Source organism: Herpailurus yagouaroundi, unplaced genomic scaffold (assembly GCF_014898765.1).
Source record: "Herpailurus yagouaroundi ecotype Mexico unplaced genomic scaffold, PumYag 180, whole genome shotgun sequence".
Taxonomy (NCBI): Eukaryota; Metazoa; Chordata; class Mammalia; order Carnivora; family Felidae; genus Herpailurus; species Herpailurus yagouaroundi.
The window spans coordinates 1,640,671-1,664,796 of record NW_024412411.1 but is presented as its reverse complement, the minus strand read 5'-3'; the positions used below and the strand labels follow the sequence as shown (position 1 = coordinate 1,664,796).

The window sequence follows — 24,126 nt, the reverse complement described above, 5'->3', positions numbered from 1 at the left end:
TCCATCCCACCACAAATAGTACTCATCAGACCCATTTGCTCCCTCTGCAAAACAGGTCTGTTTACCAGCAACATAAAAGATCATTAACCCCATTACATAATGGAACATGAGTATGATCCAAGTTTTAAAAACAAACAAAACCTCCAGAGCAGAAAAGCCAGGAGGCTTTGACCCCTAAAGGCAATGAGACTCTTCCCTGATCCCTCACTGGGAATCCAAGCACATAAAAAAAATGCTTATAAATATTTTTATATAAACAGGATTAATAATCTCAACCCACTCACCCCTAAATTTGCTCATAAATTTAGCCTTTGATTGTTCTTTCTTTAACCCATGCCCCATCTCCGTTTAGATTGCAGATCAACTGAGGCTACTATAAAGCTCCTTGGGGTAAGAAGGCTCAAAAAACACAAAGGGAAAAGGCCAATAGCAGGAATGCTATAAACATTTCATTTTATTTATTTTTTTTAAGAAAAGTAGCTTCAGAAAAAGAAAATAATCTAGATCATTTATTTATATATATATATATATATACTTTTTAATAAAAACCTTTACATAATCTTCATGCATAAAGACCTAGAGGTGGCCATGTTGTCTGTGACAGACCTAATACCAGCTGTCACAGGTCTTTACCTGGGACTCCCCATAGCTGGCAGCAGTGTAGCAAAGGCCCTCCACTAAAGCCCCTAAAGCCAAGCTCCTTGCCTGCCTCAGTAATGGTTTTATGTTCTAGGACTGTAGACAATGGGTAGGAAATGCTTTGGGCTAGAAGAGAAAGGATGAGGAGGGCTACCCAACCTGCCATGTTTTATCCAAACTCTTCAGGGAAATCCAGAATGGAGGCCTAGCAAGATGACTGAAAACCAGGGATCAAACTGAGTTCTGGAGCTTCCCAGAGACATGGGGTCTGTGACTAAGAGTTCCTGCACATGGTAGCAGGAAAGGTTTGGTGTTCATGCAACATTCAAGGCAGAACAAACAAGCCTTGAAGATTCATCCCTCCACGGCAGGCACTGACTTCTACCCTAAATGAGTCAGAAAGACCCTGTTACTGCTTCCTAACTCAGTCCAACCCTCTTTGGACTCTAAAACAGTGTTAAGTCATCAACCTACTTAAGAGACAGATTCTCCTTCCTTGTGTGGATAGTTCATCTGTTAAGGAAGGACAGTCTTTGATTAACACATTTGTCCTAGTATAAAAGGGCTGAGGTAGGAGTAGGGTAGCAGGCTGGCATGGAGGGCCACAAGATCCAGAATGGCTGAGAGTGGAAAAGGATTCCCTGGTTCTCTGGGGGGGGATTCTGCCAAAGGTGTTTTATTGATCATTTTTCAAAAGAAAAAAAAAAAAAAAAAAAAAGAATGGTTTTTTAAGGATGGTAAAAAGAGGCTTGACTCCTTTTTGGGTTCCAAAAGCCCTTACGTTTTGTTCAGTATTAAGAAAAGCCCTGAACAAATGGAGGCTGCTGCTTGGGGCAGCAGGAAAACAGGATGGATTCCACAGCTAACCAAGAGAATGGCAAACAGTGCCAATCAACTCAATGCAAAGGATCTTTGTGTGGTGAGTGTGAATGAGCATGTGAGTGTGTTGGGAGGAACTTGGGGTTCACTGGCTTCCAACAGTCAATTCTCGCAGGTAGGACTGTGTGAGACCACGCAGTTCCTCCAAGGCATAGTCCTCAGGCATGGGGAGTCGGCCAACGTGGGGAGCCAAGAGACGCAAAGGGACTCGCTGAGGGTCTGGTGTTGAGTCGGAGGTTGCATCAGGGGCATGCCGAAGGCTCCATACCACCCGCAGCAGGTTGGCTACACGTTTGGCCATGTCTGGAGAGAAAAAAAATGGAGTGGGGACCACGGATGAGGGGTGGGAAGGGAGGGCATCAGGGCAGAGGTATAATAATCATAAAGACAGGAAACATGCAGGCAGGAAGCAGGGAAAGGATGGAGGCTTACCTGACTGGGCCAGGCGATCCTTGGCATTGTAACACTGGATCTGCTGTATGCGGTTGCACAGTGAGGTCACTTTGGTGTGTAACTGCTCCATCTCATAAACCGAGCAATCCATCTACAAAGAAGCAGAGAAACCAGTTAGGCCAAGAGGAGGTCCCCTCACCCAATTCTATCCATAGACTGACTATGCAATGCTCTGAAACAACAGAGAAAACCCGAGGGACAAGGCGCAACCTCAGCAGTAATCCACCAGAGGAAAGTAACATATAGTACATAGAGCCCCAGACTGGGCAAGTCTGGAGATTATGCATTCATGAACCATTTTAACTAGCAAGCTTTAAGATGGCACCAAAAATACAGATAAATCTGGGCTCAGAGAAATTGTATGACTTCTTAAGAATGCACAGTAAGTAAAAAGTGGAGTCCAAACTAGTATTTAATTTAGGTATCCTAACTCTAAGTTCACAACCCTCTCTAAAATACCACAGGGCCCTCTTCTCACTGTATGCCCTCTATGTGTCGCAATCCATTCCTATGGCTTCAATTATGATTAATGTGCTGATGATTACTAAATCTTTAGCTTAATATTCCAATTTTCCACTCGCCTTTCCAGGGCCACTTACCCTAGCTGAGGTTATCATTACTTAAGACCTTGATCACTATCGTCAGTGTCATCCCCATTACATCCTTTTCCCTACCATCTATCTGGCAGCGAGTGACCTTTCTAAAAAGCAAGTCTGTATTTTTACTCTTTTTATTTTTGTTAACGTTTATTTATTTTTGAGAGACGGAAAGAGAGTGTGAGCAGGGGAGGGGAAGACAGAAAGGGAGATTCAGAGTCTGAAGCAGGCTCCAGGCTCTGAGCTGTCAGCAGAGAGCCCAATGTGGGGCTTGAACCCACGAACCGGGTGATCATGACCTGGGCCGAAGTCAATTGCTTAACCAACTGAGCCACTCAGGAACCCCTGTATTTTTATTCTTTAAAAAAAAATTTTTTTTTAGTTTATTTATTTAAGTAATCTCTACCCCCAGTGTGGGGCTCCAACTCATGACCCTGAGATCAAGAGTTGCATGCTCTTCCAACTCAGCCAGCCAGGAACCCTGTATTTTTTATTCTTTATTATGTTCTGAATACTTTCCAGCAGCATCTTATTCCTGTTTGTCTCACATGTGACTCTTGGTTAGCCCTCCTCTCTCAAACTCTTACATTAACTATACTAATACCTCCTCCTTCACCAAATGCTCCTTCAACCCTTCCACGAAGTATCTCTCTCATTGAATCTATTTTTGGGCCTTGCAGAATCTACCATTTAACACCTCTACAAGTACTTTTTTATCCAAAATAATCCAGTCTTCAACTGGACTTTTAAAGGTGGTAAATAAAATGAGGTCTTTGCTCTCAAGAAATTCATAGAAAATAAAGAAACCATTGGAAATAAATCTTAAAGAATCATAAGCTATGCAGATGATTCAAAGAGGGTAATGTGGTAGAAAAACTGGATGGCTACTTCAGATTGGGGGATCAGGAAAGGCTTCCTTGAGGAAGGTCATATCTAACTAGAGACCTTAATAACGAGAGGGTCAAGCTTTCTAGGCCAAGAGAACAGCTAAAACTACAAGATGGGAATGCAAAGAATGGTAAAATGCAGTTTAAAAAAAATTTTTTTTAATGTCTATTTTTGAGAAAGACAGCAAGTGGGGGGAGGGGCAGAAAGAGGGAGACACAGAATCCGAAGCAAGTTCCAGGTTCCTAGCTACCAGCACAGAGCCTAACACAGGGCTCGAACTCATGAACTGCGAGATCATGCCCTGAGCTGAAGTCAGACGCTCAACCAACTGAGCGCTATCCAGGTACCTGGGTGCAGAGTTTAAAAGCAGTTTAAAATGCAGAGTTTAAAGAGGAGAACAGAAAAAGATAAAACTGGAGAGGTTTTATATACCAGTGGATCATAACTGGGGTCCTTAGAATTTTGAAAGTCTGTGAACTTGGACTGGGAAAAATTTTTACTAAAATTTTTTTTTTTACTAAAAATTAGCATTTAATTATTAATGTGGATGTCAAGCAATAACTGTGACTTTGTCATCAGCAGAAATCACAGCTATTTTCATATTACATTACAGTTGTTAGTGATTTTTAAATGTAGTATTTCAAAATTAGAGTAGTTAGAAGATCCACTGCTGAGCTTGTTATTTAAGATCTTAATAAAGCACTTATTACTTACTATAAGTTCTTAATATTTTGGTAACTATATTTTAACATAACTGGTTTCTTTTGTAATCCCATGTATTCAAATTTTTGCAACAAAACACATTAGACAGCCATCCATGGGTTTTACCAGACTGTCAAGGAGGTCCATGGCACGAAAAAGGTAAGAATTATTCATGCAGAACTTTTAAGACTTCCTAAGGAGCACTTTATTCTAAGTGAAATGACAAGCCCCTGGAATGATTTTAGAGTGAGATTATATGATTTGTATATTAGATCACTCTGGGGCACCTGGGTGGCTTAGCCAGTTAAGCATCTGACTCTTGATTTCAGCTCAGATCATGATCTCCTGGTCAGGAGATCGAGCCCTGCATTGGGCTTTGTGCTGACAGCACTGAGGCGTGCTTGGGATTCTCTTTCTCTGCGCCTCCTCCACTCATTCACTCTCTCAAAATAAATAAACGGTAAAATTAAAAAAAAAAAAAAAAAAAAAAAAAAGAGGATCACTTTGGTTGCTGTGTGGAAATAAATTGTAAAGGAACAAGTGTAGAAGCAGGGAGGCCAATTAGGTGTCTACTACAGCAGTCCAGGTGAGAAATTTTGTGATTTTACTACACCTACACGGTTTCCCTTTCCACTCCACACACCAATACTTACTCTTATTAAAAGTTCGCTGGAAGCACTACGATCTCTCTGATCTCTAGACTCATACTTACGCTATTCTCTCTGCTAAAGCATTCTGTCCCACCCATCCTTCTTTTTCATCTGAAAGAAATGAGACTCATTTCTAGAAAGCCTTACTATAACCCTCAGACTGGGTTAGGTACTCAATTTATGTGTTGCTGTAAGATACTCTGTGCTTAATCCTTACACGTATCATTCTACAGTAACTGTTGGTTTACCTGGAAATATCTTCCTCAACAAAATTATTACTTTGGTAAGGGTAAAACATACACTACTGCTTACCTTCATATCCCCCAAATCCACCAGTGCTTGGGACATAGTAAGTTCTTAATAACTAGATTGTGTTAAAGTATTAATGTTCAACTAGAAAAGAGTTTTCTTCAGTGATAATTTAGGGATGATGCTCTTAATCCATCTTAAACATGTAGCAAATAAATTATGCATATTATGTGCCAGGCACTATGCTAGTAGTGGGGATTCTGATAAGGGTAACAGATAATAATTACTAAGCACTTAATATATATAAAGTAGTCTGCTAAAACACAGTGTATTTTGTTTAAGCTTTGTGACAACTGTCAGATATCTATGATAATCTGTGCCATTAACTTATTTGCTTAAGGTCACATAGCTAATGAGTGAGAGAACCATTAATTGAATCTAACAGTTTGGCTCTAGAACTCGATTCTTAACCTCTATGTTCTATTACCTTTAATCTTAAAGAAGATCTCCCCAAAAGGTGCTCATGATAACGGCAAGACAGATGTAGGTAAGTAACTAAAATAAAGTTAGTAGACTAATGTACCAAGTGCTTTGGTAGTAAAAAATAAAGTGCAATAAACATTTCTTGGGGAAAACAAGAACAAAGTAGAGCTTACAGCAATGTAGATTTTTTTTTTTTAAGGTTATTTTGAGAGAGAGGGGGCTATGGGTATAGAGGTAGAGGGAGACAGAAAATCCCAAGCAGGCTCTGTGCTGTGACCACACAGCCCCATGTAGGGAGGGCTCCATCCCAGGAACCAGGAGATCATGACCTGAGCAGAAACCAAGAGTCAGATGCTTAACTGACTGAGCCACCCAGGTGCCCCCAGCAATGCAGATCTTAAAGGATGAATGTATGTGTGCTCAAGAGTGAAATAAAACAAATTCTGCTGGAAAATCCATGAGTAATTTAGTGTGATTAGAGAAGGTGGCATCTGGAATATGGGGGTAACACTAGTAGGAATAAGCAGGAGTGAAAGGTAAAAGCCTTTATATGGGCTTTAATTCTATATTCCAGAGTATGGTCTTTGTGCTATAAGCAATGGAGGTCTCTCTTATGATCTTATCAAGACTGACCCCAATACATTTTAATGAAGACTAAAAAAACTGTTAATATTTGCAATTTTAAACATGCCAAATGATGTATGAAACTACCTTCACCAAATCTCTGACCTTCCTACCTCTCTCATCCCTGAGTTGTTCACTCAAACTAGGGCTAGACAAGGGGAGACTATGGACAAGCCTCGGGCATGTCTACTGTACGTACCACTGGTAATAAGTACAAAACAGAAGTTTTAAGTTTTGATACAGCTGTCATAGTGATTACAGCAAATTAGCCTCATCAAAACATCCCTTTTGCACTGACCATTCTATCTCTGCCATTAAGTTTTTCAAGTGGTCGCTCAGGCCTTTTGAGGTCTCTGTGCCTTTAACGGCCAGGGAAAAGGAAAACCAAGCAGTAGTTCAAAGACTCAGGTACCTGCTGTATCTGGTGAAGCATCTCCATGACCCGAATATAGTCCAAGTAAACAAGTCCTGATGTTTCCCAGTCCTGGATTAGGCTGCTGCGCTCTGGAGGTGCCAGGTCTTCCAAGAACCCCTTCAGGTAGTCATAGTTCTCATTAATGATGGCATCTGAAGAAACAAAATATTAAGCACTATGTCTGCACAAGTATAGGTTCTCAAAAGTACACAGATGACATGACAGAAATCCAAAACAGGAAGGAAGGGGAAATAATGTTGGGTCAAACTAGAGAATTGCATAGATATTTCAAGTAGATATCCTGAAATTCTCCAAAGAAAAATGTGTAAAAGTTCTTGCTTCAGTTCCCCAAACAGAGACATCTGGGTGTTTTTTTCTGTTTTCTTTTTCTTTTTTTTTTTTCTTTAATTTATTATTTATTTTTGAGAAGAAGAGGGTATGAGCCAGGGAGGGGCAGAGAGGAAGGGAGAATCTCAAGCAGGGTCTGCGCTGTCAGTGCAGAGTCTGACATGGAGCTAGAACTCACGAAACTGTGAGATCATGACCTGAGCTGAAATCAAGAGTCGGATGCTTAACCAACTGAGCCACCCAGGCACCCCTCTGTTTTCTTTCTTGAGACGTAATTGACCTATAACATTATGTTAGTTTCAGATACACAACATAACAATTCAATACTTGCATATATCGCAAAATGATCAACCACAATGTCTGGTTATGTTACCATACAGAATTATTTTTTTCTTCTGATGAGAACTTTTAAGATTTACTCTATTAGCAACTTTCTTTTTTTTAAAGATTTTATTTCTAAGTAACCTCTACACCCATCGTGGGGCTTGAACTCACAACCCCAAGACCAAGAGTTGCATGCTCCACTGACTGAGTCAGCCTGGCTCCCCCTCTATTATTAGCAACTTGCAAATATGCAACACAGTATTATTAACTATGGTTGCCATGCTGTGTATTTCATCCTCATGACTTATTTTATTTATTTTGTAATTGGAAGTTTGTACCTTTTGACTCCCTTATTCATTTTGCCCACTTCCATCTCCCACCTCTCTGGCAACCACCAATCTGTTCTCTGTATCTATAAGCCTTTTTATTTTTTTCTTATTTTAAAGATTCCCCATATAATGTGATATCATGCAGTATTTGTCTTTCTCTGACTTAGCATAATGCCTTGAGGTCCATCCATATTGTTGCAAATACTAAGATTTCATTCTTATTTATGGCTGAATAATAATCCATTGCCTATATATACAATACATACACACACACAGTTTTCGTTATCCATCCACTGATAGACACTTAGGTTGTTTCCCTATCTTGGCTACTGTAAATAATGCTGCAATGAATATGGAATTTCATGTATCTTTTCGAGTTGTGTTTTCATTTTTTCTTTTGGATAGCTAACCTGGAAATGGAATGACTGAATCATATGGTAGGTAGTTCTATTTTTAACTTTCTTTTCTTTTTTCTTTTTTAATGTTTATTTACTTTTTTATTTAAAAAATTGTTTTTACATTTATTTATTTTTGAGAGACAGAGAGAGACCGAGCACAAGTGGGGGGAGGGGCAGAGAGAGGAGGAGACAGAATCCGAAGCAGGCTTCCAGGCTCTGAGCTGTCAGCACAGAGCCTGACGTGGACCCAAACTCATAAATCGTGAGATCCTGACCCGAGCCGAAGTCAAATGCTTAACCGACTCGGCCACCCAGGCACCCCAATGTTTATTTTATTTACTTTTTGAGAGAGCAAGAGACACAGTGTGAGTGGGGAGAGGCAGAGAGAGGGGGAGACACAGAATCTGAAGTAGGCTCCAAGGCCCTGGACTGTCAGCACAGAGCCCGATGTGGGGCTTGAACTCACAAACCGCGAGATCATGACCTGAGCCAAAGTTGAATGCTTAACAGACTGAGGGGCCCAGGTGCCCCTATTCTTAATTTTCTGAGGAACCTCCATATTGTTTTCCATAGTGGCTGCACCAATTTACATGTCCGCTAACAGTGCACAAGGGTTCCCTTCTCTCCACATCCTCACCAGCCTTATTTATTTATTTTTTGACAACAGCAATTTTAACAGGGATGAGGTGGTATCTCACTGTTGTTTTGATATGCATTTCTGATTAGTGGCACACATCATTTCATGTAACTGTGAGCCATCTATATATATCTTATTTATGAAAATGTCTACTCGATACTCTGCCTATATTTTTTTAAATTTTTTAATCTTTACTTTTGAGAGAGAGAGAGATAAAGAGAGAGAGAGAGAGAGAGAGAGAGAACGAGCAGGCAGGGGAGAAACAGAGAGAGGGAGACACAGAATCCAAAGCAGGTTCTAGGCTCCGAGCTGTCAACACAGAACCTGACGTGGGGCTCGAACTCACGAACCGTGAGATCATGACCTGAGCTGTAGTCAGATGCTCAACCAACTGAGCCACCCAGGCATTTTCCTCTGCCTATTTTTCAATCAGGTTTTTTTTGGTTATTTTTAGGAGTTCTTTAAATTTTTTTTTTAAACATTTATTTATTTTTGAGAGACAGAGCGTTAGTAGGGGAGGGGCAGAGAGAGAGGGAGACACAGAATCTGAAGCAGGCTCCAGGCTCTGAGCTGTCAGCACACTGCCTGAAGCAGGGCTTGAACTCACAAACCACGAGATCATGACCTGAGCTGAAGTCAGACACCCAAATGACTGAGCCACCCAGGTGCTGCTTTTAGCTTGATGTAGTCCCATTTATTTCTGCTTTTGTTGCCTTTGCTTTTGGTGTCACATCCAAAAAAAAAAAAAAATTATCATCAAGATGGATGTCAAGGAGCTTACCACCTATGTTTTCTTCTAGTTTTATGCCTTCAGGTCTTACAGTTCAAGTCTTTATCCATTTTGCGTTAACTTTTGTATATGGTGTAAGACGATGGTCCAGTTTCATTATTTTGCATATGGCTGTCCAGTCTTCCCAATGCCATTTATTGAAGACTGTATATTCTTGGCTCTTTTGTCATAAATTAATTGACCACATATGTGTGGGTTTATTTCTGGGCTTTCTACTCTTGATTTTAAAGTTTATTTTTTAGATTTAAGACACAGAGAGCACAAGCAGAGAGGGAAGGGGCGGGGAAGAGAATCCTAAGCAGAGCCCAACATGGGGCTTGAACTCATGAATGTGGGATCATGACCTGAGTTGAAATCAGGAGCGGACATTTAATCGACTGAGCCACCCAGGCACCCCCTGGTCTCTCTACTCTGTTCCAATGATCTATGTGTCTGTTTTCAGGCCTATACCATATTATTTTAGTTTCTTACAGCTTTGTAACTGAATTTGAAATCAGGGAGTGTGATGTCTCCAGCTTTGTTCTTCGTTCTCAAGATCACTTTGGCTACTGGAGGTCTTTTGTGGTTCCACGCATATTTTAGAGTTGTTTGTTCTACTTTTGTGAAAAATGCCACTGGAATTTTGGCAGAAATTGCACTGAATCTGTAGACTGTTTTAGTAGATTGATATTTTAACAATATCAATTCTTCCAATCCACAAGCATGGAATATCTTTCCATTTCTTTGTGTCTTTAATTTCCTTTAATCACTGTCATAGTTTTTAGGATATAGGTCTTTGATCTCTTTGGTTAAATTTATTCCTAGGTATTTTATTCTTTTAGATGCAATTGAAAATAGGATTGTTTTCTTCATTTCTCTGATAGTTCATTATTAGTATATGGAATTACAACAGATTTCTATATATTGATTTTGTATCCTGCAATTTACTGAATTCATTTATTCCAAGAGTTTTTTTGGTGGAGTCTTCAGGGTTTTCTATATATAATCATCATGTCATCTGCAAACAATACAGTTTTATTTCTTCCTTTCCAGTTTGGATGCCTCTTATTTATTTTTCTTGACTAACTGCTCTGACTAGGACTTCCAATATTATGTTGAACAAATGTGGTGAAAGTGGGCATCCTTGTCTTCTTCCTGATCTTAGAGGAAAAGCTGAAAGCTTTTCACCATTGAATATGATGTTAGCTGTGGGTTTGTCATATATGGCCTTTATTATTGAGGTATGCTCCTTCTATGCCAACTAGTTTTTATCATAAATGGATGCTGAATTTGTCAAATACTTTTCCTGCATCTCTTGAGACGATCATAGGATTTTTATCTTTCATTTTATTAATATAGTGTATCACACTGTTTGGTTAAACCATCCCTGTTATAAATCCCATTTGATCATGGTGTATAATCCTCTTAATGTATTGCTGAATTCGGTTTGCTAATAATATGCTGAGAATTTTTACATCTATGTTCATCAGGAATACTGGTCTGTACCAATATGGTTTTTCTTATGATATCCTTGTCTGGTTTGATATTAGGATAATGCTGACCTTATAAGATGAGTTTGGAAGTATTCTCCCCTCTTCTATTTTTTGGAAGAGTTTGAGAAGGATTGGTATTAATTCTATGTTAGGTAGAATTCACTAGTGAAGCCATCTGGTCCAGGAGTTTTATTTGTAGGGAGTTTTTTTGTTTTTTGTTTTTTTTTTTAACATTTATTTATTTTTGAGACAGAGAGAGACGACAGAGCATGAACAGGGGAGGGGCAGAGAGAGAGGGAGACACAGAATCTGAAAAAGGCTCCAGGCTCTGAGCTGTCAGCACAGAGCCTGACGCGGGGCTCGAACTCACGGACCGTGAGATCATGACCTGAGCCGAAGTCGGACGCTTAACCGACCAAGCCACCGAGGCACCCCAAGGGAGTTTTTTGATTACCAATTCAATCTGTTTTACTAGTAACTGGTCTGTTCAGATTTTCTATTTCTTCATGATTCAGTCTTAGAAGGCTATATGTTTCTAGGAATTTATCCAATTCTTCAAGATTGTCCAATTTGTTGGTATGTACCTGTTCACAGTAGTCTCTAATGATCCTTTGTATTTCTATGGTATCAGTTATAATATCTCTTTTTTAATTTTGGTGAATAAAATTCCCTAAGTACACGAAGAGTTTAACATAATGCATGCATATCAAGCATATCCTTGGCAAATGGTGACATAACAATATTGCTGTCAACCTGTCCCTCTAGCCCCTCCAGGCCACGTTTCCTCTGCACAGAGAACTCTTGCAAAGTGTAATCTGATGCAAGACCTCAAAGTCCCATAGAGAATATCATCTCTGGCCAGACTAATCATGGCATTCAGAGACTGGAAGAATTTGGGGTAATTTCAGGAGACACGGGCCCTAGAAGGACTCACCAGAAGCTAAGTGCCTGATGATGAGTTTGTGGCAGCGGTTCCAGTGTCCAGCTTTAAACAAATAGAGGGCCTCCAAATGCTTGTCAGATTCCATGTGTGCTCTCACTGCTTTGGCCTCATTAATCCACTCAGCAGGCACACAAAGCTTTTGGGTCAGGAAAGTCTCCTTAGCCCAAGACTCAGGGGTCTCCAATAGTTGGCAGTGCCGGGTAAGCAGCTCTCGAACAGCATTCTCACGCACGCTGCAAGAAGAAAGACAATGCTGAATAAATTCTATCTTCATTGATGGAGAAGACTGCCTCAGACAACGCAGAGTGATCCATGGGATAGTCTCTCAAACTGCAAGTCTTAACCCTTACTGGACTTCAAACTTCACTTAAAAAAAAAAAGTCAGCATATCTACATTTATTTTTTAAATGAAATAGTATCTAAGCACGTTATATTTTCATGATCAAAAAAGTCTGAAAACTAATACTCTAGGGAAGGTTGTCTAGGGCTAAGAAAAGGCTTTCCCTTTCTTTTCCTTATTTTCTTTCTTGTAACAGGAGATCAAGGACTAGGATAGGAGAATGCTATTCTGCACAGAGCAGTTGTTTGCAGTTCATTCCCAACCTTCTCCCTTCTTTCTCCCATATGGTCAGTACAAGTAAACGAAGTAGTTTTTAAAGGTAAGGCCTCTTCCAGGTCCTTGTTTGCTTTTTTCCCCCCTTCAAAACTACCAACTTTCCTAATTCATTTCTCTCTACCTCTAGATTTAGGCTACCCTCATTCTTTCTGATCTCAAGTCCCCTTAGAGTCCTTATCTATCTGGGCCAAAGGACCAGCCATTTAAATTTCAAATCAAAACAAGTATTCTCATTTTAGATTCTTTTCCGAACACCTTTCAAGGCTTTTCGAGGACCCCCCAATCTCATCTTAACTGTTTCTTTTAAAAATTCTTTATCAGGGGCACCTGGCTGGCTCAGTAGGGGGTGGGGAGTTTGAGCCCCATATTGGATACAGAGATAACTTGAATAAATTAAATAAATAAACAGAAATAGGATCTGCTTGAGCCTACTCTGAATCATCAGTTTTATTAGCCAGACTTTTAACCTCTGAAATTCCCCATGAATTTATTTAAATAAACTCAAAGGAAAAGTATGAAATAATTTTGCTTCCTGGTAAGGGAGAAGAGGAGAAATTCCTTTAAGGGAAGGCTGTGCTAGATGCTTTATACTTCTACTCTCTTTCTGTAAAAAAAAAAAAAAAAAAAAAAAAAAAATTGAATTAAGCAATCTCAATGCCCATCATGGGGCTCAAACTCATGACCCAAATGAAGATCAAGAGTCACACACTTGGCTAAGTCAGCCAGGTGCCCCAACTTTTCCTCCTTTAATCCCACAACCACCTTTGATTAGATACAGATTAATATTATGATTTTATAGATAAAGAGTAAGCTTTACTCCAGGTCAAAGTGAGTACATGATGGATCTAGAACTGAGGCAAGTCTGACTACAAAACTCAACTCCTTTTCACACTGTATCACATGACAGTTAATGCAGCATAATGATTAAGAGCACAGACTCTGGATGTCTTGAGTTGGAAGACTGCCATTTACTAGCTATGTGACCTTGAGCAAAAGTTACTCTCTCCCTGCCTTGGGCTGCTCATCTGTAAAACAGAGATTGTAAGAGTGTTACCTTATAAAGTCATTATGAGCACTAATTTTGATATAAAGTATTTACAACAGAGTGTATATCCATATAAAAGTACTATGCAACAAAGTACTATATAAATGTTTTTGTTACTAGTGTAATGCCATGCTACTACCATTAACAGAAAAAAAAATCTCCATCAATTTATCTCATTCACACCATGGGGAAAAGGCGATTTCAGGATAGAGAACCAAATCCTAACACACCTAAGTAAGGATATACTGGTAAATATGATGCTACCAAACTTGAGGGGTAGGCGTGGGTGGATGGCAAGGGAAGGCCAGAGAGGGAGAAAGGCAACAGAGAGAAAAAGTCAGGGGCGCTCCCTGCCAACTCATGATATCACTTCACAGATCCACTGAGGCAGCTCAGCAAGTATTATTTCTACATACCTAAACATGCCACATTCAACTGAATCTATGTCTGTGTTAATGGGTTGCCCCATGTGGATATACCCTTCCTCTTCTACTTAATTATTTCCTGTTCTTGTCTAAAGTTTTCCATGATCACTGCAGTTCACAGAGATCTCTCCTGAGAAACAGCATTATTTGGCACTAAACTCAAGACAGTCTCACTTCTAACTTGTTCACGTGAATACAGAGACAGCTGTGGACTGAACGGTCTTAAGGTTTATCACAAGGCTGGACCGAAAATACATTCTAGACGCTTACTTAATGAATTAAACCCTAAGAGACTGATTCTTTGCCCCTGTAGCCCTAGGTGTACCTCGTGGGTTCATGACATCTCACTCACCTTGAGTTGTCAATATGCAGGAAGACAAAGACGGCCCACTCCCAGAGGCCCTCACTTTCCAGTTGGCCAGCAAAACTGGCCTGCAGCACACCCTCACACTGGTCTGAGAGATGAGTATAGTTAAGAGCCCGCAGCACCTCCCACAAGTGCCAGCTTAGGCGGTAATCCAAAGGATCTGCTGTTATGCTTCGAGGCTCCAACAGCTGGTTGAGATCATAATGTCTGCAAAGGAGAATGTGCGGAGTGTTACCACATCAAGGCAGCAGACCACCTGCACTGAACAAATCAACTGTTCTGGCTATGGCTTAGGAGATAATAAAGGCAGGCACCCTAGAACAGAAGCGTTATAGACCACATAGTCTCCTTCTGAGATTGTGCTGTATCAATCTACTTCTAGGTTCAGCCAGATTACAGAGCCTACCAAAAATGAAGGCAGCTCCTCTTCTGTGGCTGTGGGATCTGACAGGCTGGTATTTGTTTGGCCTAGATATTTATTGTCCTGGTACACAGAGTCTTCATAACTCTTATTCTTCATTCCTTTGCTTTAGTGTTGATACCTTTCTTAAACATTTAAAACACATAGTTATCTTAGGATCTTTCAAACTTCTCTATTATATGGAGCTGTCGGAGTGCTAACTCTCCAACAGCTAACTAGTCTTCGTGATGGTTATTTCCTTCTATGGTTTATAATTTTTGCCTCTGATTTTGTCTACAGTGGGGAGTATTTTTTATATAAGGACATTCAGGTGTCCTGGGTTTTTAAAGTGTCCCTATACAGACTTTTACCTTTTCTTCTGCTGGGATCCCAAAGATTTCAATGGTCCTAGACTAGTTAATGTGTAAAGTTCTTAGCTTGCAATTCCAGATCGTAAGAATAGTAGAAAGTAAAATCTCATGCTTCTAAGTTTTAGAGCTTAGACTACCAATCAATAATTTTCCTTTTCACCTAAGATCCAGACATTTTATAACTTTTTAACACTTCTCAGGTAATGAACAGAATTTTTCTAGACCAGTGTTGTCAAACTGAACTTTGTGGGATGATGGAAATGCTCTGTAATCTGTCCTGATCAATGATAGCCAATAGTCAATACAGGTGCCTATCAGACACTTGAAATGTGGATACTATAAATAACTTAATTTTAAGTTTTACTTAAATATTCATACGTGAATAGCAATTATATTGGACAGTGTAGTTTAGACTATTTGTGAAGGACAGAGTGTGGCTTTAATGTAAGGTCTTAGTCCACAGCAATTCTATCTTTCCTGAGAACAAGGTTTACTATCTCCTTCTGGCGCTGGTTTCTCTATTTCTGGCACCTTGAGATATCCTTCTTTTTCTTTTTTTGACATAAAAAAAACTGACATACAGTAAACATATTTAAAATGCACAATTTTCATTAAGTTTCAATATATGCACACACTGCGAATTTACCACCAAGGTCAAGATAACAAGCACACTCATCACCTCCAAAAATTTCTTTATGCCCCTTTGTAATCCCTCTCTTCCTGCCTCTCCTTACACCCTCTCTTCCTGGGTAACCAGCTTTCTGTGATTAATCAGTTTGCATTTTCCAGAATTTTATATAGATTAGAATCATAGAGTAGGTATGCTTCCAGGTACTTTTTTGTCTCACCTCTTCCAAAACCAAGTAAAATTATCCTGCGATTCACTATGCTAATTATGTGTATCAATTGCTGAGTAGCATTCCATTACATAAGTATACCACATCTTGTTTACCTATTCAGCTGTTGGTGGAAATTTGGCTTGTTTCCAGGTCTGGACCATTATAAACAAAACTGCTATAAACATCTGTATACAAACATGTTTTCATTACTTTTGGGTTAATACCTAGGAGTGGCATGACTGGACCATATGCATGCAGGTATGTCTAACTTTTTAAGCCAAATTGTTTACCACAGTGCCAATATCATTTTACATTTTTACCAGCAGTGTATGAGAATTCCAGTTGCTCCACATCTATGACAACACTGGGTAGCGTACATCTTTTTAATTTCCAGTCATTCTAATAGGTGGGTAGTGGTATCCCATGATGGTTTTAACTTGCATTTCCCTGTTAGCTACTGATGCTGAACATTTTTTCGTGTGCTTGACATCCAGGTCTTCTTTGGTAAAGGAACTGTTTAAATATTTTGCCTATTTTTAAAATTGGGTTATTACTGAGGTTCTTATTGTTTTATTTATTTATTTGCTTATTTATTTATTTGAGAGAGAGACAGAGAGAGAGAGAAAGAGAGTCTGAGAGAATCAATCCCAAGCAGGCTCCACACCCAGTGCGGAGCCTGATGTGGGGCTTGATCCCATGACCCTGGGATCATGACCTGAGCCAAAATCAAGAGTCAGATGCTTAAGTGACTGAGCCACCCAGGCATCCCTACTATTACAGAGTTTTAAGAGTTCTTTATATGATCTGGATACAAGTTCTTTATCAGATATATGAATTGCAAGTATCTTCCTCCAATCTGTGGCTTGTCTTTTCATTCTCTTATGAAAATGAACACTAGCAGTTTTTAAAAAAAGTTTATTTATTTTATGTTTGAGAGAGACAAAGGGAGAAAATGTGTGTGCGTGCTCATAAGCAGGAAGGGGGGAGGAGAGAGAGAGAGAGAGAGAGAGAGAGAGAGAGAGAGAGAAAATATCCCAAGCAGACTCTGCACTGCCAGCACAGAACCCAACACGGGGCTCAATCTCCTGAACCGTGAGATCATGACCTGAGCCAAAACCAACAGCTGGACGCTCAATGGACTGAGCCGCCCAGGCGCCCCCAGTGACTAGCAGTTTTTAATTTTGCTGAAGTCCAGTTTACCATTTTTTTCCTCTACAGATTGTATATTTAGTGTCAAAACAATCTTTGCCTAACTCACAGTTGTAAAGATTTTCTGGTTTGTTTTCTGCTTTAAGTTTGAAATTTAGGTTTCTGATTCATTTTGAACTGGACACATAATAGAAATAAGCAGTAAAACCAAAAGCTAGTAGACTATCAAGAAAAAAAAAGAGAAAAGACACATATTACCAATATCAAGCAGGAGAGAGACACAGATCATACATACATTTTAAAAGGTTAATAAGGAAAAATGTTATGAATAACTTTATGCCAATAAACTTGGTGACTTCAATGAAACAAATTCCTTAGAAGAAGCAAATGATCAAAACTGACTCAAGAATAAGCAGAAAGCCTCAACAGCCTAGTAAAGAAGTTGATTTCATAGTTTAAAAATTTTTTAGTGTTTATTTTATTTTTTAATTTTTTAATGTTTATTTCTGAGATAGAGAGAGACAGAGCATGAGCGGGGGAGGGGCAGACAGAGGGGGAGACACAGAACCCGAAGCAGGCTCCAGGCTCCCGCACAGAGCCCGATGCAGGGCTCGAACCCACAAACCGTGAGATCATGACCTGAGCCGAAGTCAGTCGCTCAACCAGCTGAGCCACCCAGGCGCCTGTTTTTGAGAGACAGAGCATTGAGTGGGGGAGGGTCAGAGAGAGAGGGAGACACAGAATCTGAAGCAGATTTTGAGTCGTCAGCACACAGCCCGATGCGGGGCTCGAATCCACGAGTTGTGCAATCATAGTCTGAGCCGAAGTTGGACGCTTAACCAACTGAGCCACCCAGGCACCCTTATTTTATAGTTTAAAAACTTTAATTAAACTTAATAAAAATGGAAAACTTCTGCTCTTCATTTTATTAAGAAAATGAGGGGCGCAGAGTGGCTCAGTCGGTTAAGTGTCTGACTTTTGATTTTGGCTCAGGTCATGATCTCATGGTTTGTGAGATCGAGCCCCGTATTGTGCTCTGTGCTGACAGTGCAGAGCCTGCTTGGCATTCTCTCTCCATCTCTCTCTCCCCCACCCCTGCTCATGTAGGTACATGTGTGTGCACACTCTCTCTCTCAAAATAAAGAAAAAGAAAATGAAAAAAAAAGCCTTTATATTAGGATGATTAAAAAAAATTAATGATAAAGGACTAATATCCAGAATATATAAAGAAATATTGCAATACAGGAACTCTTTTAAAAAACAGGCAAAAAAAAAATGTGAAGAGACACTTTAGCAATAAAATATATAGACGGTAAATAAGCACATGAAAAAAATGCTCAAAATCATTAGTCACTAGGGAAATGCAAATTAAAGCACTACTTCAGTTATTTCTATTTTACCACAATATAAACCTATATGATCCTCTAATTAACACAGTTACTCACCTAATACCTAAAAGTATTTAATGAATTGAAATGAGATATGAGTGATTAGTTGTGACGGGGAAAAAAATCCTGTAGTGTTTCTGAGCATGTGTGCCAAGATAGGTCTGCTGAGAGAGTTTTAATTAACTGATTATCTATAATAATAGCAAGTGTTTATATACTGCTGGAGGATAAATAAACTACTGTTTCTTGTTTAAAAACAACACTGGGGCACCTGCGTCGCTCAGCTGGTTAAAGCATCCAAGCCTTGATTTTGGCTCAGGTCATAATCTCACAATGGTGAGATGGAGCCCTGCATCAGAGTCAGGGTCAGGGTCAGGCTCCAGAGCTGGGTTTGGAGACTGCTTAAGATTCTCTCTCTCCCCTCTCCCACTTCCACTTTCTCTCAAAAACAAAATAAAAACAAACATCAATAACAACACACACATAATGAGATGCCACTATATACCCACCAAAATGGCAAAATTAAAAAAAATAACAATACCAGGGGTGCTTGGGTTGCTCAGTCAGTTAAGCATCTGACTCTTTATTTCAATTCAGGTCCATTCATGGATTGGGCCCTGTGTGCCCTGCATCAGGTTTCATGCTGAGGGTACAAAGCTTGGGATTCTCTCTCTGCCCCTGTGTGTCACCCCGTTCTCTCTCATAAAAACAAACAAAAAAACTTTAAAAAACTCACAAGAAAAAAAAATTTTAAGTTTATTTATTTATTCTGAGAGAGAGAGAGAGACGCAGAGCCTGATGTGGGGCTTGATCTCACGAACTGCGAGATCATGACCTCAGCCCAAATCAAAAGTTGGAACACTTAACCCACTGGGCCACCCAGGTGCCTTGACAATACCAAATTTTGAAGAGGATATGGAGCACCCAGAGATCTTAGTGGGAATGTAAAATTATGTGAACACTTATGGATACAAATGTTCATGGCATCTTTATTCATAATAACCCAAATCAAGAAAAACTATCCATCCACAAATAAATAAATTATGCAACAAAAATCCTTCTGACACACATATTAACATAGATAAATCTCAAAACCATTATATGAGTAAAAAGATAACAGAATGATCCCAATTATATAAAATTCTAGAAGAGCAAAATTTATCGTAACAAAAACTCAGTTTGTTGTCTGGATGTTGGGGATTGATTGCAAAGGGGCATGAGGGAACTTTTTGGGGTTAATGTAATTATTATCTTGATTGTGATGACAGTTACATTATGTTAAAATGAACACTTCATTATTTGTAAATTGTATCTTCTTAAAGTTGATTAATTTTTAGATTTCTAATTCTAGTTCCAATGTTTTTTGCATTCAACTACTATAAATTATACTTTGTTAATTTATACAAACTTAGGCAATTTGGCCTCACATCAAAAGGAAAAGACTCAGGATAGAACTTCCTAGGGCTGATTGAGCCCTCAAGTGACTATCATGAGTGGCTCTCTGACTTACCTGTCACTGTAGAGTTTTAGAAGGTGAAAGCAGACATCTTGAAGTGGTCTCTGTGAGTTTTTCTCCTCCTCTATCACACAGCCAGAGCCTTCTAGGTATGAAGGAAGTGGGGAGCAGGCATAACTCTCAGTCTCAGAAGAATTCTGAAGGGAAGAATTTGATACAACAGTACATCAGCTGCTACTGTGTTTCATTAGATGTGATCCTGTCTCAATTATACTACTTACACACATGTATTAAGAATGATGACACCCTGAGACGCCTGGGTGGCTCAGTCGGTTAAAAGCGTCTGACTTTTGGCTCAGGTTATGATCTCACAGTTCATGAGTTTGAACCCCAAGTTAGGCTCTGTGCTGACAGCTCAGAGCCTAGAGCCTGCTCTGGATTATGTGTCTCCCTCTCTCTCTGCCTCACCCCCGCTTGTGCTCTCTCTCAAAAATGAATACACATTAAGAAAAAAAAATTTAAGGATAGTAACACCCTAATGGAATGTGTCAAGGATCTTAAACTTAATTTGGAGTGGTGACATAGCCCACCTGTCTTCAAGGGACTATCAAAGACTTTAGATAGCTCTCACTAATCCTCCTACCTTTCTTGTCACAATTCTTATTACATTCAGTTTCTTTAGTGTTCTCTTTCTCCTGACATGTTTATCATGTTTATTGATATGATAAATCATATCAATGAACATGGACAGTAAGAAACATGGACAGTAAGAATAAAAAGCTGAAGAAATTATGGCTTTAAAAACATTAATAATGGGGTGCCTGCCTGGGTGGTGCAGTCAGTTAAGAGTCCGACTCTTGGTTTTGGCTCAGGTCATGATCTCACGGTTCATGGGTTCAAGTCTCAAGTAGAGCTCTGCATTGACAGTATGGAGGCTGCTTGGGATTCTCTCTCCCCTTCTCTCTGCCCCACTCCTGTTTGCGTGCTCCCTCTCAAAATAATAAACATTAAAAAAATATATAAAAACATTAATAATATTTTAACTCCAACACTGTCAAGGCATATGAAGTATGATATTCAGAGGCAAATTCTTCAGGCCTGGTGATTTAGGACTATACCAACTTGAGGTTGGGCTGTATCTCAAGGAATTCCCAAAGGAATAAGACAACATTAGGAATAAAGAAAAACCCTCTCTCATCTGGGGGCAGGAAAACAGCTTTAAGAAAGTCAACTCTGGATGGGAATGCAAGCTGGTGCAGCCACTCCAGAAAACAGTATGGAGGTTCCTCACAAAATTAAAAATAGAACTACCCTACGACCCAGCAATTGCACTACTAGGTATTTGTCCAAGGGATACACGTATGCTGTGTTGAAGGGGCACATGCACCCCAACGTTTATAGCAGCGCTATTGACAATAGCCAAAGTATGGAAAGAGCCCAAATGTCCATTGGTGGATGAATGGATAAAGAAGATGTGGTATATATATATATATACAATGGAGTACTACTTGGCAATCAAAAAGAATGAACTCTTGCCATTTGCAACTACGTGGATGGAACTGGAGGGTATTATGCTAAGTGAAACTAGAGAAAGACAAATATCATATGACTTCACTCACGTGAGGACTTTAAGATACAAAACAGTTGAACATAAGGGAAGGGTAGTAAAAATAATATAAAAACAGAGAGGGGGACAAAGTATAAGAGACTCATGGAGAACAGAGTTACTGGAGGAGGTGTGGGAGTGGAGATGGGCTAAATGGTAAGGGGCATTAAGGAATCTACTGAAATCGTTGCACTATACACTAATTTGGATGTAAATTAAAAAAATAAAATTAAAATTATAAAAGAAAGAAAGAAAAGAAAGAGTCAACTGTGGAAACATCATACTAAATAAAGTAGAAGCAGACACTTGGAGAAGTTTAAAAGTAACCCTGTCTAGAGGCAGGAGAAAAGGAAAGTTTCCCATCAGATTTCCTGGGTCCATTTCAATTTTAGAGTCCTTTCAAAAAAAGGAGTTAAGAAAAAGTATTATGAAGTGTAACTTGATGGATTTTTTTCTCTGCAGTACTTTTTTGGCAAAATGAGAATGCCCCCCATGACACTTGGTTGGCTCTACTGGACACAAATACCTGAAATGCTTCTTCGTACATGCTGAGTGCCCTGGAAATGGAGGCTGTCGGTGGAAGCAAATACCAAAGATGGACAGCGAGGGAGCGTTTCCAGTCCAACTGTGAGCACACGTTGATTTGCCTCTCCTCGGAGACCTGCCATACCTGCAGGAAACAAAATCATCATCATAGCTATGTGTTATACATCATCTTGTTACTCAGATCTGCAAGTCACTCACTTATTCCAGTAACACTTTATTTTTTAAGTAATCTCCATGACCAATGTGGGGCTCAAACTCACCACCCCAAGATCAAGAGTTACATGCTTTACCAACTGGACCAGCCAGGCACCCCTATTTAAGTAACATTTTAAATGAACTAGATTAGCAGTGTTAATGATCTAAACATAAAATACACAGTTCTTTGGGGGCAGGGTGGATTTAGACAACAGGTGCTCTGAGATGAAAACCAGAGAGTGAAGAGGAGGTCTTCTCACTGCCCACAGCTGATGTCTTATAAAACTTTAAGATGTGCATAAATTCTGACCAGCTATTTCATTTTTGGAAAGTGATTATCAAGATGTCAACCAGGCAGGCAGCAAATGGAGAACTGGCTTAAAATAATTATGGTATATCATCCACAAAATGAACAGAAGTAGCTTTTAAAAAGAGTGATGCTACACAACATGGAAAAATGTCCATATACATAAGTGTACTGCTATGTATAATTGATTTTATTTGAATGTACACACATGTGTAAATACACACATATATACACACATATATGTTGATATAGAGTTAAAATATGTCTGGAAAGACAGACTACAAATTATTTACCTTGTTTACCACTATGATAAGGGATAAGGTGAATTTTAATGTTTTCATTTCAATATAACCAGTTTTTGGTTTTGTACATGTTGTACATGTTGTACCTTTGTAATCTGAAAATACTTCACTAAAATTTAAAAACAAGTTGCTTAGTTATATGTGTAACAGTGTAAAATTTACAAAGATAGCTCTTTCCCTTAACCTCAAGCCATCTTGAATTTATGAGAAAATTTATGCAAATGTACGAGAAAACAGGAAAGTACCGGTTTTCCAGCCAACAAGGCAAAGATCCGCAGTCTCTCGTCCTGGATGAAAGAGTTAGCCTGGAGCTGATGCCAATCCACCAGCTGCATGGTAAGCAGCTCCCGGATCGACTGGCTGCCCACCAACTGGGATAAAAGAAGGGCAAGACGATGATCACCTACAAGAGAAACAGAACTCTAGTGATCACTGAGGATTTACAGACTTGGGGAAACACTAGGTATTATCTTATTTCTTCTAGCCCTCAGGAGGGAGAACTTGACACAGTGACTGCTTTCTGCAGTAGTAACAAAATACTGACCACCACCATACCATTTTCTGCCTGGGCAGAAAATATTCAGAGTACTTTAACCCAAATTACATAGACTGTACAGTACACAGAGTTCAATTATAGATCTACTATTACTTCTGTGACCCTTCATCTGTAAAATGGAGGAAAGTATCATCTGATTCAAAGGCTTACAGTGAAAACTGAGATGACATAATTGAAAACATGCCCAACTAGAATGGCACTGAGGAATGGCCAACTGAAAGCTAGAGGAAAAGCATATGTGCGTGGTATAAAAAGAATCGCTGAGTCTTTCACTCTCATAGGTCCAATAATCTTTTTACTAAAAATTAAGTACAAAGGGCTGAGGCAATAAAACGATTCTAATTAACCAGAATGTGAGGGGATAGAAATTCCAGTTTATGAAAACTTCCAGTTAAGATGTAAGTTAAGAGAAAAATGCTTTGTTTCACCCCTTCTGACAAACCTGGTAAAGTCAACAATCTTTCTCCTTTCGTTTGTACATATGGGTCAGTGCTTACATGTCTATATAAACTACCATTCTATCAGAAACTGAGGCTCTTATCTCAAAAGAGTTTCCTTCACAAACGAGAGGGGCCTGAAGGAAAAAAAATCATGCATCAGGAATACATTTGGAAACGTGCCAGGCCAAGTGGTCTCTCTGTATATAGGTAATCAAGGCATGACTGGACTATGATTCAGGCAGTAAGTGCTGTAGCTCACTTGACCATGAGCTGCTAGTATTCTAGGTGAAAAATACTAA

The 24,126-nt window shown here is 39.4% G+C and overlaps 1 protein-coding gene across 6 annotated transcripts in view; it reads right to left on the bottom strand.

Moving 5' to 3' along the window:
- Positions 1–491: 491 nt before the first annotated feature.
- The window catches only part of NUP98 (nucleoporin 98 and 96 precursor), a 119,188-nt gene continuing 95,553 nt past the window's right edge, over positions 492–24,126 (bottom strand). For all 6 annotated transcript variants that reach the window (XM_040489153.1, XM_040489152.1, XM_040489156.1 and 3 more), the window contains 8 exons: positions 23,077–23,234; positions 22,008–22,151; positions 19,930–20,072; positions 14,258–14,479; positions 11,811–12,052; positions 6,576–6,730; positions 1,951–2,062; positions 492–1,821 (listed from right to left, as the gene is read on the bottom strand). In XM_040489153.1, the coding sequence (XP_040345087.1) occupies positions 1,604–1,821; positions 1,951–2,062; positions 6,576–6,730; positions 11,811–12,052; positions 14,258–14,479; positions 19,930–20,072; positions 22,008–22,151; positions 23,077–23,234 (1,394 nt within the window). In that variant the 3' untranslated portion in view covers positions 492–1,603. The remainder of the gene's footprint in view (positions 1,822–1,950; positions 2,063–6,575; positions 6,731–11,810; positions 12,053–14,257; positions 14,480–19,929; positions 20,073–22,007; positions 22,152–23,076; positions 23,235–24,126) is intronic.